Source organism: Festucalex cinctus, chromosome 4 (genome assembly GCF_051991245.1).
Source record: "Festucalex cinctus isolate MCC-2025b chromosome 4, RoL_Fcin_1.0, whole genome shotgun sequence".
In the NCBI taxonomy this organism is placed as follows: Eukaryota; Metazoa; Chordata; class Actinopteri; order Syngnathiformes; family Syngnathidae; genus Festucalex; species Festucalex cinctus.
Genome location: NC_135414.1, coordinates 5,335,217 through 5,350,515, shown reverse-complemented (window position 1 = coordinate 5,350,515; position 15,299 = coordinate 5,335,217). Strand labels below are relative to the sequence as shown.

Below are 15,299 nucleotides of genomic sequence, written 5' to 3'. Positions count from 1 at the left end.
ATTACTGATGATTGCCGTAAGCATTGTTAACCTGTTTGACCGCAGCCCGATTCTGAGGTGGCGCAAGCAGGCCGCAGCCTAGAAGCCTTTTTCGCCGGCAAGCTGGGAGAAGTGTTCCCCGGCAGTGTTTTCCCAGTCGCCGAGATGGAGAGTGACAGCGACGAGTACGACGAGGCCTTCCGAGCCACTGAGGGTGTCTTCCCCTGGCCGGAGAGGAGGGAGCAGTGCCACAGGAAGAGGAAGAGGAGACAATCGCTTAAGTCAAGGAGACATCACATGTAACCAGAACTACACTATTTTGGGTGTATTTTTGATATTGTATTAAAACACCTGGTGGAATGTGTTTTTCTTTCATGACAAGATGGGGCATTGCCATTATTAATTGGTTAACACTCACATTTGGACTCTGTGGAATTGGTGTTCATATTGTCATTGCGACTTTCTAACGCAGTCCAAAAAGATATAGTGGAGTCTTAATTGCCTCAAAATGAGAGAATGAATGGGTTTTGTATGAGTCAGTCATGTGATTGACTGGTGATCAGTCCAGGGCATGCCGTGCCACTCACAATCTGGAATAGGCTTGAAGTGTTGTTGATAATGGATGGATGTAACAAAAGCACTCTGCTAAGGCTGAAATGTTTGCCAGTAGCAAAATCACTAAGTGGCTTTGAGTGTCATTTTGAGGTTGTGTTCCCTTGGAGCGAGAAGGAATTCTGGATCTTGGTTAAAACGTTGCTTCTTTATAGCTATGAAGATTCTAAAATAAGCACAGTAAACCAAAAACTGATCTGAGAATATCCAAACAACAACTCAGTTTCAACACTGAACTGGATTTACAAAAAATGTACCAGGTATAATACATATTTTTTTAGATAAACATTGTAGTCTTCTGGAATGTGCAGAGAACATCATTGGAAGAATGCAGTAATGAAAATATTGATAATGACAACCATATCACAACATGTTGAGGATTGCAAAGCAGACAAGAATCCAGGGTTGTGTTTTGTAACCTGTTGTTTGTACAATAATTATTACGCCATATTTTACTCATGATTCTCTCCTCCACCCTTAATGCACTAACAGTCACTTGCCTGTATGCACATTGTATGATATATCAATACTGTATAGTACCTTGTTGGGAAAAAAATGTCTTTTGAGAGTGAACAGCTTATCATTTTGTTTATAACAGCACTTTGATATATTGTATTTACAGTGAGAGTAAATGTCCAGTGTACATGTTAAATTATACACAACTTATTATTATTCAGATTTCATAATAGTTGCTAAAAGGATTGTACACAACTAATGTAAATATTATTTATATATTGACTGTCAATCTTCCTGCCTAATTCAAATAGAAATGTAAAATACACTCCATAGTATATAAAGGGGTATATGTGTAGGGGCATACATGTACTGTATGTACTTTATTTTGTCATGTTTTACTCAAAATAATTTCCGATGTCCACTTGAATAATAGATGCCAGGTATTTTCAATAGTTTAAATAGAGGCCCAGATGCAGATGAAACGATAAGTGCCACTCACTAATAGTATTTATTAATTGGTGCAGGTTTGCGAGGATTTGAATAGTGCCACATGGAAACATGACATTTCTGTCTGTCATGTTTGTCTTACCAGAGTTGCAGGAAATGCTTGACCTAGTAACCCCAAATATATCAGGCCCAGAAATAGTGTAAGTTGTATTCATCCTTGATAATCATACTTGTTATTGTTATGCTAAGCCACTTTCTCTACTATAGCACATTCCCCTTTTATATGTTGATGTGCTTGGAATTCTACTGTATGTTCTCAATATTGGGTGTACACTTTGGAACTCGTTTTGAAAAAGTGCTATAGAAATAAATTACATTGACAATGTTCCATCAGTAGTCCTGCTAGTGTGTATTTAATGTTAATGGGAATTCATTCAATTTCGTTGTCCTCTAGTATGAAACTAAAACAATACTAAATCACATTTTAGTACAACAGTTTGGATCTTTATTTTCCATCCTTTAAAAAGTGAGCCATAACCACACATATCAACAATAAAAAAAAAAAGTGGAAGATTTCTGTTGAAAAATTGTGATTTTTGGACATGGGGAATTTTTGGGGGGCCACCACAAGGCAGCGTTTTACAATCTTCAATCTTAACCCGATAATTCCCAGACATGGATATAATGATGCCACTCGTGTTTCTTTTTATAGAGGCGCCACAGGAATAAATAGTGGCACTCGCTCAACACAGCCCTGTTCAACAAGCATGTTGCTAACTTTCATTGTCCGACAAGGTTGGTGACCTTTCAGTCAGCACAGTCAAATACTACAGAATGCTAATTAGACGCAGCTGTAACCTTTGGTAAACAATGAAAAGGGCAGGCAGAAAATCACACAGAGAGAAAAATGATTCCTGACGAGTGCAGCAGTTTATGAAATCAAGAGTTGGTCACATGAAAATTCTGGATGATCATTTATTCAATTTGATGTGCTGACTTTTTGTGCTATTTATTAACATGGTTTCAAGGATTTACTTCAATTTTAGTAGCGGTGACAATCATGGATAACTTAACTGGCGTTTGCATTGACACATACAAAATAGATTTTCAATGCTATTGATTAAGATGGTCCTTTTTCAATGCCATTATGATGGTCCTGATTTTTATGTTCATTGTAGCATAAAATGTAGTATATAGCTGTGTCTGCATTGACTGACGATAGAGTGTATTTACAGTAATGATTGGAGTTCAGTCTCATGGAGCTTTCCACATTCATGCTGCAGATAAAGATCAAGCCTTTAGCAGTTTTGATATTCTCTTCTTTTCCCCACTGGGACAACTGCTTCATTTTCTTAACGTTCCAACGAGGTCCTCAAGTCTGCACAAGGAGGGGCAGCATCCAGAATTGACAAAGCATTTTTTTTTTTTTTTTTATCTACTTTTAACCCCTGGAATTAAGACTTAAAACAAACATCACACAATACATAACATTTCAGAAAATTCTAAACCAGAGGTGTCAAACTCATATTATTAGCTCAGGGGCCACATGGAGGAAAATATATTCGCAAGTGAGCCGGATCGATAAAATTGTACTATGTAGTACTATGTCTTGAATTGTTAAGTTTTGTGCATGTTCTATACTGTATGTAATTATTTTTCTTATCTGATTCTAACCAAGAAATGCTGAGAATATAAAGAAATCACCTGTTAACCATGATGCATTAGAACACGCCAACTTTGAACCTAATAAACTTCCATCCATCCATTTTCTTGACTGCTTATTCCTCACAAGGGTCGCGGGGGGCGCTGGCGCCTATCTCAGCTGGCTCTGGGCAGTAGGCAGAAGACACCCTGGACTGGTTGCCAACCAATCGCAGGGTACACAGAGACGAACAACCATCCACACTCACACGCACACCTAGGGACAATTCGGGGCGCCCAATTAACCTGCCATGCATGTCTTTGGAATGTGGGAGGAGACCAGAGTACCCGGAGAAGACCCACGCGGGGACGGGGAGAACATGCAAACTCCACCCAGGAAGGCCCGAGCCTGGACTCGAACCGGAGACCTCAGAACTGGGAAGCGGACGTGCTAACCACTCGACTACCGTGCCGCCCCCTAATAAACTTCTCCACTCAATACTAATTTGTGAAAAGATAAAGCATGGCAGTACTTTTTACAAAGCAATTGTATCTCAAAGAAAGTGACTAAAATGAAGTGAAAATACATTTAATAACTGACAAAAAGTGCATTTTGCATGCCATCCCCAGAATTGTAACAGATGCAGACCAAAATGTTCACAGTACCCAAGTTTCTATCCAGTTTCAATATATTTGTGAAGCATTTAAACCGCTTATTTTCAATATTTTACTTTTTTTTTCTTCAGATTGTTACATACTTTTGGGACCAACACGCCACATTTATATTTGACTTTGATACATGTATGTTCAAAAACTATACAGTATAATAGAGTACAATAGGTGTAAAATATATGTTTTTGTTTGTTTTTTCACTTATTTGCTGTGCTAACGCAAATTCCGTGTCAATGAAAGGACTCTAGAATGAAGTGAAAGCACATTCTGTCTCAGTTAAAAGTGAAAATGATGATTATTATTTTTTTTTTTCAGTAGACAGCCACTACATCTCTCATCTCTTGAATCGTTTCTTGCCGCTCTTACTTTCTTTGTCATACTTTTCTCGGGACGCCACTTCTTCCATAGCATTTTGCGCGCCAAAATGAAAGTCGCCCACCCTGGCAGCTCCTCGTTCCTCATTCGCAGGATTCTTGGAGCCGTGAACGTGATGGCCACTCAGAGTCTCAAGGGACAGGTCGCCCTGCAGTCTTAAATTCCTGTTCAGGTCATCCCATGAGCTTTTCTGTGCTCCACCGGTCATGGGATCTTGTTCGTCATTATCTAAGTCAGTGCTTTCGTCGGAACTGTTATCAAATTCGTTCCACCAGCGGAAGTATCGACTGCTGCTCCTCATTTCATCTTCCTCCACGTCTTCCCGAGATCTGATCCTCGACGGTCCTGGCTGGGGGTCTTCATCCTCTTCCATTGGCTGGTGGCCACCCGACCCGGCCTTGGCACAGACTGAGATGTCCAACTCATCTTCATGGTCAACGATATCATCAGCGTTAAAATTTTCAAACCTGACATCACGTACGTTTTCATTGTCAGCGTTAGCTTGTTGCACTGTCGCTTGCTGGGGTACAAAGAAAGTTAAGTAATGATTGACAAACAAATCTGTGAGGAAAACAGATTCCATGTCTTCCTCAATGCCAACATCATCATGATCAACATTATCATTATCATCATTATAATCATCATCATCATCATCATCATCGTCACCATCACTATCATCAGTTGGTGGTAGATCTCCCATTGTTATGGACACCCGATAGCCTGCAAGATAATTAAGACTTGGAGATGATTGGACCATGCATACGTCTATCTTAGCTTTTCCACTTGCAATGTGGCCAAAGCTGGGGCCTACCCCAGAACACCAAAACCACCAAAAAATACTTAATCTAAGATAAAACACTCTACAAATCTATTACGTCAACTTACGATTTGGACCGTTGTGTTCTCCGTCTCCTTGGCCGTCCATTTTATCTAAGAGGAATCAAATACTTGACTCAGTAAGGAAGGAAAACACCAAATAAGACTAAAACTTACCAAACTCATGAGGCTGTTAAGCGATATTTTGCAATATTCAGTCTCACAAGCGGTATTCATTTTCTCAGAAATGTATTCTTCACAGTGCAAAGGTTGCTCAGCATTCTAGATTTACTTTGTTAAAATATGTAATCACTTAGTCGTCCAAAGTTAATCAAGATCAGCCTTCAAAACTTCAACTACCGATAGCCAATTTCAGAATTCCATTCAAGTAGTTGGTAGTGCGCCCTCCAGTGGACAAAATGGGGTATCTGCCACGGACTTCCGACTTCCGGGTTTGCACACGTCAGCCCGTTTTCGGCCGCTGCTGGTCGCCACCCCCACCCCCGTGGCCCCCAACCGCATCGGCGGGAATGCGCAGGGCGTCTCAGCTCTTTGAAGTGCTGGGGAGAATTGAGACAGACGCACTACACACTCGTATCCGTCGGCGGGAACGCGCAACCGAGAGGCACAAAGGCGGAAGCGCAAGTACTTCGTAAACAGGAAACGGAAACAAAGTTGATGTAAGAAAACCCAAAGTCGGAAGTCCCGCCTCCTCCGAGGCGTTAGTATGTTTGACAAATTGACACACCTTGGATTAAATGTTGGTTGTTTACTGTAATTATTATACAATTAAATACGTGTTTATGACATTTTTGGATAACCGATCAACAATTTGGGCCCATTTGGGTTCAGGGTTTGAATGTGGGCTCCGGCCTCCGTGTTTGATGTATGCATGTGCTTCCTATGCTCCAGCTCTCCTCTCACATTCTCAAAACATGCTTCTTAATTGAAGACTCATAATCTGTAGCTTGAATGTGGTCACCCGCAAGCCTAATGAGGACAAACGGCATGCATAATTGATGGATGGATCATTCATTTATTGATTAGTGATCATCAATAAAGGAATGTTGATGAGAAAAGTTGTGTTCTTTTTCATTAGGATCTGTATGTCAGTCAGTCAGTCAATATAGCAGGAAATTCAGTCTTTAACTAACCTTACAAACATGTTTTGTTGAATATTGGAAAAAGATGCAATACTGTCCTCAGAAAAAAAAGTCACACAAACATGAGAGGACATGAAATGTTGCAAACTATACAGGAAGGACAGAGCCCGGATTTGAACCCCCAATTTCAGAGCTGTGGTGCGGGTATGCTAACCACGAAGCACGAAGCTGCTGAATTAATGGAATGGATTGTTTTTTATTTTGCACAAACTATAATGAAAATTCGTGGCCTTAAAAAAATCTTATTGATAATTTGGTGATTGTTATTTGTAAATAATGAAATAACATTTTTTCCCAGTACACTCAACATTTTGAACAATTATTAATTATGATTTGAAATGACAGTGAATTAAGATATTTGTATTGAAATAAACAAATTTCACATATTTTACTGGCATATTTTTAACTAACAGAACCATAAATACACACATTTTCGAAGTGAAATGCATCCCTTGAGCATAAAAGTTTGCCCACCCCCTGATTTAGAGTTTCACACATGTACCTTCAGCTCAGTGGACCGCTCTATGAGATGACTTCAGACTTTGCAGACGCAGGTCATTTGGTGTGGTTTTCCCAATTCTGACATTTTACGGTAGTTATTGGCCAAACGAAACCCAGACATTGTTCAAAATAATGCATGCTAATATGGTGCTGAAATACAGGCTCAGTGACATCACACAATCTTTGTAGGCATTGCATTAAAAGGCTTTGGTTTACACAGGACACATAATGTCATCATTATGATGACTAGTGTGTTCTTTAATTAACAACAACAACAGTAACATTCATATGGAGCTGCCGAGTGAATCTTTATTAAGACAGGTGTCAAAATTCACATGACGTTTGAGCCCACAAACGTACAAGAAGTCATGTGTAGTTTATAAAATATAAAATAAATATGCCGCAGCTTCTTCCTCTGTCATTTTAAAAATTATTCTTGGATGAGTAACGACATCCATCACCTGAAAAGCATTACTGGGGCCATGTATGAAAATATTACAAGTCTCATATGCTCTCAGTCAGATTAAAGAAAGAAGGGGCCCACATGCCATATTTTGCAGACCCCGGATTCAAGTAAACCAATATGTGTTTGAAATTAGGCTGGTTGAAGCACGGGGTGGATGCACTCAACGGGAACTACATTTCCCATCGGAGGAACTACATTTCCCATCGCGAGATGCTGTGACTATCGCGTGACCGGTAGCGAGACTGGGAAAATCTAACATGGCGGCGCTCTGCTGCTAAAATAGAATTAGCTTTATATTTCTAATTAAACCCGAATTTAATGATTAGATAAATTCGATTTTTTTCTTTTCTAAGAAAGATCGGAAATATTATCCAGTGTGGACGACCTCGAACGTTTTATTGACGATCATTTTTATAGCTGCGCGATGGATGAGCCGGCGGCCAGTCGGGATAATCCTTCGAAAAAAAAAAGGAAAAATGACTCGTCAACAGACACGGACGATTTAGCAACCGCCGACGTATCGGTGAGTATGCTGGATTCCATAAATAAAAAACTTGACGTCCTCTGTCTTATCCGCGAGGACGTCAAAGAATTAAAGGCAAGTTTGGAATTCGTTAGCCAACAGGTAAGCGATCTCCAATGCGATAACTCCGAGCTACGCTCCTCTCTCGTCGCTGTCACAGCCGAGTTGGAGACGATTAAAAAGGAAAATAAAATGCTAAAGGAAACGGTCTTAGATGTTCAATCCCGTAGTATGCGGGAAAATCTAATATTCTCAGGTATATCCGAAAATTCTCCAGATAATCCAGAGGGTGAGATAAAAAAATTCATGACATCATCGCTAAAGATCCCACAGGAGACGGTAAATAATATCTCTTTTCACCGTGTACACCGGCTCGGAGCTCGTAAGGGCAATAAGCCCCGTCCTATTATTGCTAAGTTCGAACATTTTAAACATAAAGAATTGGTAAAAAGTAAAGGACGGGAGCTCAAAGGGACATCTTTCGGGATGAATGATCAATTCCCAAGAGAGATAAACGAGCGGCGAAAAGTACTGTTTCCTATCATGAAACAAAATAGACAGGAGGGTAAACGGACTTCGATGGTCGTTGATAAATTATATATCGACGGCCAGCTATTCCGAAACCCAACCTCGACCCCTTGGCTGTTCTAACTGACAATTGGTAGAGCCGAGCATTGTGTGATTATTTGACGTAGGTATATGTATATGTATGTGTATGTATATGTGTATATATGTATATATATGTATATGTATATGTATGTATATGTATGGATAATGGGTTACGAAATAGAATATGAATTTATATTATGCATAGGCTATAAAGTAATAATAATAATAATAATAATAATATAGAAATATATTCTTAAAAAAATAAATTAATAATAATAATAATAATCTCGCTTAGGTCACCATTTACTGGTGTATTGTTATGTTGAATCCCCCACAGATTTCCTTCACACTCACTTCCCCCCACGTTTCTTCACTATTATACTTATCTACTTGCTATCTCTCTCTTTATATAAATTATATAAATTGCCTAATTACTCTTTTGCTATCCTACAATATGTTAATATTAATAAGCAGCTTATATAGATGTATACATAAGACTGAGTCTATATTGCTTGTATGCAGAAATTAGCTCTGGTCTCCTGGAATGTGTGTGGCGCTCGCTCCCAGGCAAAAAGAATAAAAATTTTAGACCATCTCTCAAAATTTAAGGCAGATATTTGTCTCCTACAAGAAACCCACTTACAAAAATCAGAAGAAAAATTATTTATAGATAAAAATTTTAGTCAAGTTTACTCTGCCTCCTATAATAGTAGACAAAGAGGTGTCTCTATACTTATACATAAGAATTTATTCTTTACTCTAAATAATATAGTAACAGATTTAGAGGGCCGATATATTATTATCCAGGTAACTATATTTAATAAAGTATATACAATTGGTAATTTATATGCCCCAAATAATGATGACCCTGATTTTTTCCATGAATTTTTCTCTCGGTTACTCGATTTAGCAACAAATTCTACTATTATTATTGGAGGTGATTTTAACACGGTCTTGAACCCGTTAATAGATCGTTCTAATAATACGATATATACAAGGCGATTACGATCCGCTAAAGTAATAGATGAGTATATGGAGGATTTTGGCCTCAGCGATGGCTGGAGACTTCAAAACCCAACTAAGAAGGAATTTACTTTCTTCTCTGCTGTGCACCGATCATTCTCAAGAATTGATTTTTTCCTTACAAATAATTCTATTGTTGATAAAACTGCTATAAAAATACATTCTATAATTATAAGTGATCATGCACCAGTCTCCCTCACTCTACAAATTGACTCTACCTTTAAACCTCCCCCGATATGGCGTTTTAACATCTCATTACTGAAAGACGTAGAGTTTGATAAAATTATTAGAAGGGAGTGGGCAGATTTTTTGGAAATAAATGACTCTCCAAATATATCTCCATCTCTTCTCTGGGAAGCAGGGAAAGCGGTAATTAGAGGGAAAATTATATCATATTCAACTTATAAAAAGAAACAGGATCAAAAATTAGAAAAATACCTGGAAGATAAAATTAAACAACTAACGGATGAATATGTATTAAACCCAAATAATCAAATATGGATAGAACTACAGAATATAAAAATACAGTTAGATAACATGTTATCTAAAAAGACAGAGTTTATAATACAACAGTTGAGATATAATAATTTTGAACATAATAATAAATCAGGTAAATTCCTGGCAAATCAACTTCAACGGAATCGGGAAAAATCTCTTATAACGGCTATTAAAGATATAAATGGTGAATGCACACAATCACCAGAAGAAATTAACCATATTTTTTATAACTATTATCGAAATCTATACACAGAAATTAATAGACCTAACCCTGAATATATTGAGGAATTCCTAAACAGCTTAAATATACCTCAGTTATCTATTGAACATAAAGATATTCTCGATACCCCGCTTACTATAGATGAGTTGTATCGTGCTTTAGACAGTATGCCTAATGGCAGAGCACCTGGTCCAGACGGCTTTCCGGCTATATTTTTTAAACATTTCTGGTTAATGTTTGCTCCATTATTTCTAAGAGTAGTAACTGAAATTAAAAGTAAAGGTGATATACGTCAAGATATGAATATAGCAGCAATTAAACTTTTATTAAAGCCAGAAAAAGACCCTACCCTCCCGTCAAGTTACCGACCGATATCACTAATTAATACCGATATTAAAATTATCGCTAAGGCCTTGGCATCTCGATTAGAGACGGTAATCTCGACAATTATTCATAGTGATCAAACAGGTTTTATTAAAGGTCGTCATTCTACTAATAATATTAGGAGACTCTTTAACTTGATTAGTATGTCACAGCGGCATGATAAAAAGGCAGTTGTTATTTCGCTGGATGCAGAAAAAGCATTCGATAAAGTTAACTGGTCCTTCCTCTTTGCTGTCTTAAATAAATTCGGCTTCGGGGAGTCATTCATTCAATGGGTCTCAATATTATATGATTCTCCTAAAGCTACAGTTACTACTAATGGGATTACATCACAGAGTTTTACTTTACAAAGGGGAACAAGACAAGGGTGCCCAATTTCTCCTTTATTATTTGCTATATTTATTGAGCCGCTTGCATTAGCTATACGTCAGGATAGACGGATCCAAGGAATCCACTCCGGGACAATAGAACATAAAATTAATCTATATGCCGATGATATATTACTCTATTTAGAAGAACCTGCTATTTCGCTAGGGGAAGCATTTAAATTAATAACTAAATTCTCTCACTTATCAGATTACTCTATTAACTGGACAAAATCAACATTATTACCTATTACAGAAAATTCATGGAATCCTACAAGTCAGGATCCACACTACTCCTTTCCTACAGGTAATTTAAAATACTTAGGTGTTAAAATTTCACCTAAGTTAACTGAATTAACTTCTTTAAATTTTTCACCATTATTGGATAGTATCCGTAGTGACCTGGAACGCTGGAATAATCTTCCGATCTCTTTAATAGGACGGATAGCTACTATAAAAATGAAAGTTTTACCAAAGATTAATTATTTATTTTCAATGATTCCATTTAAACCTACGTCTAACTGGTTCCAATCGCTGGACTCTGCTATCATAAAATTCTATTGGAATAAAAAAAAAGCCAAAATTAGTCTATCTACTCTTCAGGAAAGTAAATCTAAAGGAGGTTTAGAGGCACCAAACTTTATGTACTATTATCTAGCTAATCAACTACAATATCTTGTGCTATGGACACAACCCAACAGAGATACTAACTGTTGGTTGGAATTGGAGCAGAAGGATTGTAATAATCTTAGACTGTCAGATTTACTCTTTATTACAAAATCAATAAGACGACATAATTGTTTTAAAAACCCAATGATAGCCGCCACCCTGACTGCCTGGTGGAAGGCATTAGAAATTACAAACTCCCAATTGGCGCCCTGTGGGCTCTCTCCCATTTGGCATAACCCCGACTTTCAACTTAATAATCAGTCGTTCCATTTAAGCCTATGGGAGCAGAAAGGAATTACACACCTTCATCATCTTTTCTCAGATAATAAGTTTATATCATATACAAACTTGGTCCAGAAATATGAAATAAAAAAGGGAAATTTCTTACATTATCTGCAAGTTAAAAATATGGTTAAGAAACAAATCCCAACACTTCAAGATACGCTCCAACTGCCTGTCTTAGCTAAAGATATTATAAAGCTTTCTCCAACAACAATAAAGAAAATATCAAAAATATATAAGTTATTTTTATACACAAATAAAACGTATTTACCGACTTTAAAATGGGAAAAAGACTTGTCTATAGTTCCGGAACCAGACTTTTGGACCCAAATCTGTGAAAATGTATTTAAAATGACCAAACAGACAAATTTGCAACTTATCCAATATAAGATACTTCATAGAACATATATTACACAATATATGATGAAAAAAATGGGACTCTCTGACTCCGACATTTGTCTCCAGTGCTCACAAAACACTGCCGATACTTATCTTCATGCTTTATGGTCATGTACTCCAGTGCTGCATTTCTGGACTAAAATCTTGGAAAAGCTCGCTGATATATTAAACTGTAGGCTTCCTTTATCTCCAAGACTGTGTTTACTAGGTGACTTAACAATAACTGAGCGACCATGTAAACAATCTCAATCTATATTTATAGCCCTTACTATTGCTAAAAAAATAATCCTTGTCAATTGGAAAAATAAACAATCTCTAAATATCGACCACTGGTTAAACTTACTAATAAATTATATCTCAATGGAAAAAATCTCTGCCTTAAATAAAAATCAAGTATCAAGATTTAAACAAATATGGTCTATGTACATAGAATATTTTAATCTCAATTTGGCAACTTAATCCTGCCAAGATTCTGCCTGTTAACGAGAGCCACCACATCGTTACAACTTCTGTTTTCGCTGCTCCTGTATTTGGTATTTTGTATCTGATTGTTTTTATTTTTATATAGTCAGGAACCTAGTTGCTGCTAGTGGGCTCGAGCATACCACACTATACGACACTATACTCAATAACTCCTTAAGATCTATTTCTAGTGGGCACTAAGCATCAACACTTGGTGTTACTGCATGCTAATTAGTCAATTTTCTTGACGCCGTCCCCTGTGGTCGGGCGGGGGTGGTTCTGCCCCCCCCCCCCCCCCCCCCCCCGTTGTCTGCTCGGTGGCGGTTGCGTCTTGGCCGCTCCCTGGGCCCCCTGTGGGGTGCGGTGTTGGGGTGCTTCCCCTGGTGCCCGGGGCGGTGCCGTCCCGGCGCGGTCCGCTGCTCCGTGCCCGGCGGCGCGGTTCGGGGTGGGTGGGCCTCCGGTGTGCCCCGTGGTTCCCTCTCCCCTCCCCCTTCCTCCCCCCCGTCGCCTCTCCCTCCTCGCCTCCTCCCGCCCATCCTCCTCTGCCTCCCGGTCCCTTTTCCCTTGTCGCCCTCCCTCCTCCTCTCCCCCCCCGCCTCCTGCCCTGCAGCCGCCCTTTCGCCTTCTTGTCGTCTTCTCCCCGCTTCCCCCGCCCCCCCCCCCCCCTTCCCTGTCTGCCCTGCGGCCCCTCCCCCTCCCTCTCCCTGGGCCTGGGGCTCCCTCCCCGGCCCGGGCGTCGGGCTCCGGGGGCCGGGCGAGGGTTTGGGGCCTGCCCCGCTCCGGTATAACTCCTGGTGCCCCGGGCGGGCCCCGGTGGCTGGTGGGCTGTCCGGTAGCCCTGCTGCGCTGGCTGTCCGCCCATTGTGGTGCCGGGTGGATGAGGTGGGGGGCGGCGGGGGGTGGGGGTGCTGGGGGGCGGGCGTGCCACCTACACCCGCCGGGTTGGGTGAGGCCCCGCTGGTCGCTCCTCTTACTCACTTCACTAGCTTGCACTATACACTTTGTAAATATACACATAGGGCACACAACACATTTCTTGGTGGGGTGGGGAAGGGTGGAAACACCGTCTTCACCCTTCAACTCCCCTCCAATTTTAATGCACCTCACGTCCAAGGGGAGGGGTGAGTTGGGGCGGGGAGCCATCAGAGGGGATGGACTGCAGTGCCTGGCAGCGCTGTGGTCCCCCCCATTTGTGTCCCTGCCCCACCACTTTGTCCCTCCATTCCCTTTTTTAATGCACCACACATATACATATTCATTTTTTGGGGGGGGATACGGGTGTGTCGGAGTAGGGGAAATTTTTTCCCTCTGCTCCGACTCACCTGCTCCCAATTTTAATGCACCACACGCACACACTTGTATATACACTGGGTGGGGCCACATTCACGGTGTAAGGGTAGAGCTCGCCAGTCGGCGAGCTGGCGGACTCAGTAACAGGGTTAGGTGTCACTTGTACTCTGGCGTGACGACCGGGGCCTCTCCCCACCGGGCTCGGTGTTCTGGTGTCCCGCCTTCTCCCCTGGTGCTTCCTCCTCTGCTTCCCCCCTCCCGCCGCGGTGCAAATCTCGCGCGGCTGGAGGTGGGGTGGGCACATCTTCCCTCTCTGCGCTGCTGCCCGGTGCCGGTTTCCGGGGGGGGGTGGGGGGTTCTCGCGGGGGGCCGGGTTCGCGGGGGGGGGGGTGGCGGCCGTCGGGGGGGGGCGGCTTGTTTGGGGGGGGGGTGGAGGTATGGGTGGGTGGGGGGTTGGGTGCTGGGGGTCGGGGTGTGTTCGGGGGTTTGGGGGTCGGGGGTGGTGGGGCCTGGGTCGTGGTGGATGGCGGGTTTGGGTGGGGTGCGGGGGGGTCGTGGGGGGATGGGGGCTGGGGACCGGTGGGGCGCTGTGGGGGCCCGCTGGGCCTCGTTCTGCGGCCTTGGGCTCGGGGGTGTGGGCCGGGGCTGGGGCGGGGGTGTTCCGGGTATCTGGGTCGGCTCGCTGACCGGTGTCCGCTCGGGTGGCTTGGGGGTGGCCTTGGTGCTGCCGCGGCCTGGGGATTCCGGGGGGGGTGGGGGGGGGGGGGGGGGTGCTCGCTTTGCTGGACCGCGGTTGACGGCTTCTCTCTTTGGTGGTGGTCCTTATGCATGCCAGATCCGTCGCACCAGCATCTACTGAAACTCAACAGAAGTACCCTCTCCCTCCCACAGCCCCTTGAATCAGTTGGTGCTGGTGTCTGTGGTTCTCACTTTTCTTTATCTATCCTTCCCTCCTTCCTCTCTTTAGTTTTTCCTCTGGTCACTTGAGATCTTAATTTATTAGAAGTATGAGGTTTCTGGGGTTGGCATAAGACTCCGGTTTTGTAACCACGCAGGAGGGGTCTTGTTGGTGCTGGACTTCACTTTGATGGATTGGATGTACTGGCTTCTATTGATCTCACTCTGCCTTATCGATCCTTCCCTCCTTCCTCTCTTTAGTTTTTCCTCTGGGTTCTTGAGATCTCGCTAAATTTGCTGGAATTTAGAGGCTTCCGGGGTTGGCGTAAGACTTTGATTTTGTAATCATGGGGAAGGCAGGAAGTGTTTGGTCGGTGCTGGATGTCACTTTGATTTACCTTTCTTTTCTCTTTATTTCTTTTTTTTCTGACCTTTTCTCTGGTCTCCTGACCATTTAAATCTCACGACTCTGGCAAGATTCTGAAGTACCTGGTTAAGGCGAAGGGCAATGGGATATTTATAAGGTTTTAGGTGAATGAATGAGTATAAA

General features: G+C 41.6%; 3 protein-coding genes across 24 annotated transcripts in view; 2 read left to right on the top strand and 1 right to left on the bottom strand.

Moving 5' to 3' along the window:
- trim66 (tripartite motif containing 66) overlaps nucleotides 1-3,260 on the top strand; it is a 29,925-nt gene extending 26,665 nt beyond the window's left edge. For all 3 annotated transcript variants that reach the window (XM_077518365.1, XM_077518363.1, XM_077518364.1), the window contains one exon: nucleotides 46-3,260. In XM_077518365.1, coding sequence (XP_077374491.1) covers nucleotides 46-282 — 237 coding nt within the window. In that variant the 3' untranslated portion in view covers nucleotides 283-3,260. The remainder of the gene's footprint in view (nucleotides 1-45) is intronic.
- Nucleotides 2,031-6,918, bottom strand: LOC144017117 (uncharacterized). Of its 4 annotated transcripts, none has more exons than XM_077518375.1 (4): nucleotides 6,664-6,918; nucleotides 5,068-5,112; nucleotides 4,664-4,902; nucleotides 2,031-4,579 (listed from the first exon to the last, which is right to left on the bottom strand). In XM_077518375.1, exons 2-4 carry the CDS (start codon nucleotides 5,105-5,107, stop codon nucleotides 4,142-4,144), a joined length of 717 nt encoding a protein of 238 aa, XP_077374501.1. In that variant the 5' UTR covers nucleotides 5,108-5,112; nucleotides 6,664-6,918; the 3' UTR covers nucleotides 2,031-4,141. The 4 variants fall into 4 exon arrangements, with proteins under 4 accessions (XP_077374501.1, XP_077374502.1, XP_077374503.1 ...); XM_077518376.1 differs by lacking the exon at nucleotides 6,664-6,918 and adding an exon at nucleotides 5,176-6,248; XM_077518377.1 differs by lacking the exon at nucleotides 4,664-4,902 and having other exon boundaries at nucleotides 2,031-4,608; nucleotides 6,664-6,905.
- Nucleotides 6,919-7,349: 431 nt separating this feature from the next.
- stk33 (serine/threonine kinase 33) overlaps nucleotides 7,350-15,299 on the top strand; it is a 45,690-nt gene continuing 37,740 nt past the window's right edge. For 14 of the 17 annotated variants that reach the window (XR_013283111.1, XR_013283106.1, XR_013283108.1 and 11 more), the window contains exon 1: nucleotides 7,352-7,651. Coding sequence is in view for 4 of the 17 variants with exons in the window: in XM_077518374.1 (XP_077374500.1) it covers nucleotides 7,553-7,651 (99 nt within the window). In the remaining 13 variants the exon portion in view is untranslated. Of the gene's footprint in view, nucleotides 7,652-7,703; nucleotides 7,754-15,299 lie in introns of those variants that run through there. The other 3 variants (XM_077518369.1, XM_077518371.1, XM_077518372.1) reach the window with 3 other exon arrangements.